The 2,995-nt window shown below is 43.9% G+C and overlaps 1 protein-coding gene across 1 annotated transcript; it reads right to left on the reverse strand.

Moving 5' to 3' along the window:
• Nucleotides 1–328: 328 nt before the first annotated feature.
• Nucleotides 329–1,891, reverse strand: LOC131629521 (uncharacterized). The gene has a single exon (XM_058900302.1). The coding sequence runs from the start codon at nucleotides 1,889–1,891 to the stop codon at nucleotides 329–331; it is 1,563 nt and encodes a 520-aa protein (XP_058756285.1).
• Nucleotides 1,892–2,995: the final 1,104 nt, after the last annotated feature.

Here is a 2,995-nt window from a genome sequence, read left to right on the forward strand (position 1 = left end):
GAAATGTTTGTCAATTTTCAGGTATCCAAGAGTTCATCCCACTTTCATATAGGACATAGAAACCCTGATACCGAATATATTTGAACAACAATCCGCACACAAGAATAAATCAGCAAACTGAGCATACTTCATTCCAACATAACTGAGAATTTGAGTTCATACAAACAAAACACATAACCGTGTCACAATGTGCTCATAAGGCGTACAAAAGAAATTCAGAACATCAAAATGCGACCCCATCCAACAATCCTGGACATGGGCGACAAATATCAAAGGATAAACATCAAATCAACCATCATGGAACAAACAAATCCACTCCACAGCGACACTAGGATCGCCTGGCAACAGAATGAGCTCCTCCATCTCCTCTCCGTTGGGCTCGGAGTCTTCTTAGTTCTTCTTCAAGTCGAGCAGTCTTAGCCTTCTCTTCTGCTAGCTGTTTATCTGAATCCCGCTTCTTCCTCTTGAGACTACTCTCTGATCTCTGTAACTGTAGACACTCTTGCTGCTTGTGATACAAATCTTCCTCTAGCAACTCATAGGGACGCCTCCGGGTACTGGCTTGACTTGAACTTGCGCCTTCGACTTGCTTGAGCTGGTGCATCAACCTCATCTTTGCGTCTCTCTCTTCAAAGAACTTCAAATTGGTCTCTTGCTCTCTTTCATGCAACCTGTAGTTAGTAGCCAAAGCATTCTTGTAAAGCTCTGTCGGCACAAATTCGGATAGAATCAAAGGAGGTTGCTTTTGAAGTGGTGCAACTCTATCATATGGCAACAACAAACTTCCGACTCGCTTTTCAATCCACTTAACATACGGTGTCAGAGCAAGCGATTCTTTCTTTCCTAAATGGGCTCCATAATGCTTACGGATCTTCTTCCAAGCCACAATTATCCTCTCCAATTTCTCTGGATCCGACCCCTTCTCAAAATAGACCGTCTCTGCTATCAAATGATCCGCCGGCTTGTCCTTCAAAGTATACCCCAACTGACGCAAGGATACCACGGGATTGTAATTGATGCAACCTCTAGTACCAATCAAAGGAACATTGTCAAACTCACCACACCCAACTATCACCTCGGAAACATTGATTCGGTACCTTTGCCACTGGATATCGTAAGAAGTAAGTGACATAATCCTATGGGTCCACTTGAGTGTATCTCTTGTCGTCACGAAAGGTACTTTGCTGGGCAACAAAGAGAGGAACCAGATGAACAACAACTGAAGGCAACAAGTGATGGACCCACCACTTTTCTCATATCGGGAATGAACGGCATAATAAGTATCGGCCAACAATGTAGGAATAGGATTCTTTCCCATGAAGATGTGCACTGCGGCCGAGTCTACAAAATTAGGAACACTTGGGAACATCACAATCCCATAAATGGCTACAGCAAGAAATGCATTATACGCATTCCAATTCTTTTTCTCAAATTCTTCTTTAGCTTTTCTCACCAAGAACTTCAAAGAGAACCCCGAGACACCTCCATTCGACTTCCAATTATCAGATACTTCTTTTATGCTCAAATAAAGAGCAGCAGCAATCAACTTGAAATTCACCTCTTTAGGAATGTCGATGAATGGCACTTCGTTTTTTATCTTGAGATTAAGAATAATAGAGTACTCTTCCAATGTCGGAGCCAACTGGTAATCCTGGAACGTAAAACACCTCATTTTAGGATCATAGAATTGCATCAAAGTTTTCAAAGCAGGAGTATCAACCACGGTTTCCAACAAAGTCAAGATATTTCCATAATTGTCCGTGAAACTCTTCAAGCAAAAAGCGGTCATTAACGAACTCAAACCCTCTAATGCGGTCAACGGCTCTCGGAAAAAGCTGTAGGTATGTGTATGTCTCTTTGCTTCCTTGACAGTATCAATGGGAGTGTCCATCTTTAGCTCGAGTGAACTCCTGAATGTCCCTGAAAAATATGACATGCAAATGCTTATTATACATATTTTTTTTTTTGCATTTCTTTTGGAAATAAATATGCTATGATGCAAAGTGGTGGGACTTGTTGCCGCCCACCAGGCATTCTGGACTGCCGGTAACACACATAGTACAGAGCCAAAGGTTCGGCCCCCAAATGGTATACCACACGGAACATAGAATGTCAATCCACGGAACCAAAGCCCATAGTCAATAACACACTGGAATAGAACGCAGACTACCACTCGGACCAGGACCATAGTACCCCACGAACAAGAACCATAGTACACTCGAACGAGAACAGCGGTAACCCACGAACGAGAACAACGGTCACCAACATTGTACCTGTTATATGATCATTGATTCCCGCCCCACTCACGGGTAAAATCTAGGCCAAGGTAAGGTCATGAAACGCAGTATACGGTCCGCCCGAAGGTAAGCATCATCACAGCGCGGATGCGGGTGACGATAATACCTTCGTTTAAAACCACTACTTTGCTCGTGGTCACATAATCCATCCCGAGACGTACACCTCGAGACAAACCATGCTCCCACTCTATCCTAGGGTTCCTATGGTTCACACATAGCCTGAGTATTGGGCCTTTTACCTCTTGTAACACCCACCCAACAGACAGAGATCCAGCCAGTCCAGAATATGATGCAGAAAAGTAAAAGCGCGCATAGAATGCAATGCAAACAGGTAAATATGCAAAGCAGTAAAACACCCAAAGATAAACACACAAGCGCTAGGATCGACTCGCTGAGTCCGGACCAGCAACAGGTCGAGACGTCCCCAGCAGAGTCGCCAGCTGTCGCTACCACGAAAATTAACAGAGTCGCCACTAACATATTTATCCTGAAAAGGAAGGGAATGCCAGCAAACCACAAAACAAAACAACTGTCTCACAACCAGAGAAAAAGGGTAAGGGAGTCGGTTACGCGAGGGGAAGGTATTAGCACCCCTCGCGCCCATCGTACTCGATGGTATCCACGCTTGTGTCTAAAACTATGGGTGTGTAAGTAAACTACGCTAATCTGGACTAAAATGAATGCAGAATGTAGGGAAA

Source organism: Vicia villosa, unplaced genomic scaffold (assembly GCF_029867415.1).
Source record: "Vicia villosa cultivar HV-30 ecotype Madison, WI unplaced genomic scaffold, Vvil1.0 ctg.000577F_1_1, whole genome shotgun sequence".
Lineage (NCBI taxonomy): Eukaryota > Viridiplantae > Streptophyta > Magnoliopsida > Fabales > Fabaceae > Vicia > Vicia villosa.

What these genes read in the sequence shown, in the direction of transcription:
- LOC131629521 (XM_058900302.1), bottom strand. Translation starts at nt 1,891, where the DNA reads ATGGACACTCCCATTGATACTGTCAAGGAAGCAAAGAGACATACACAT.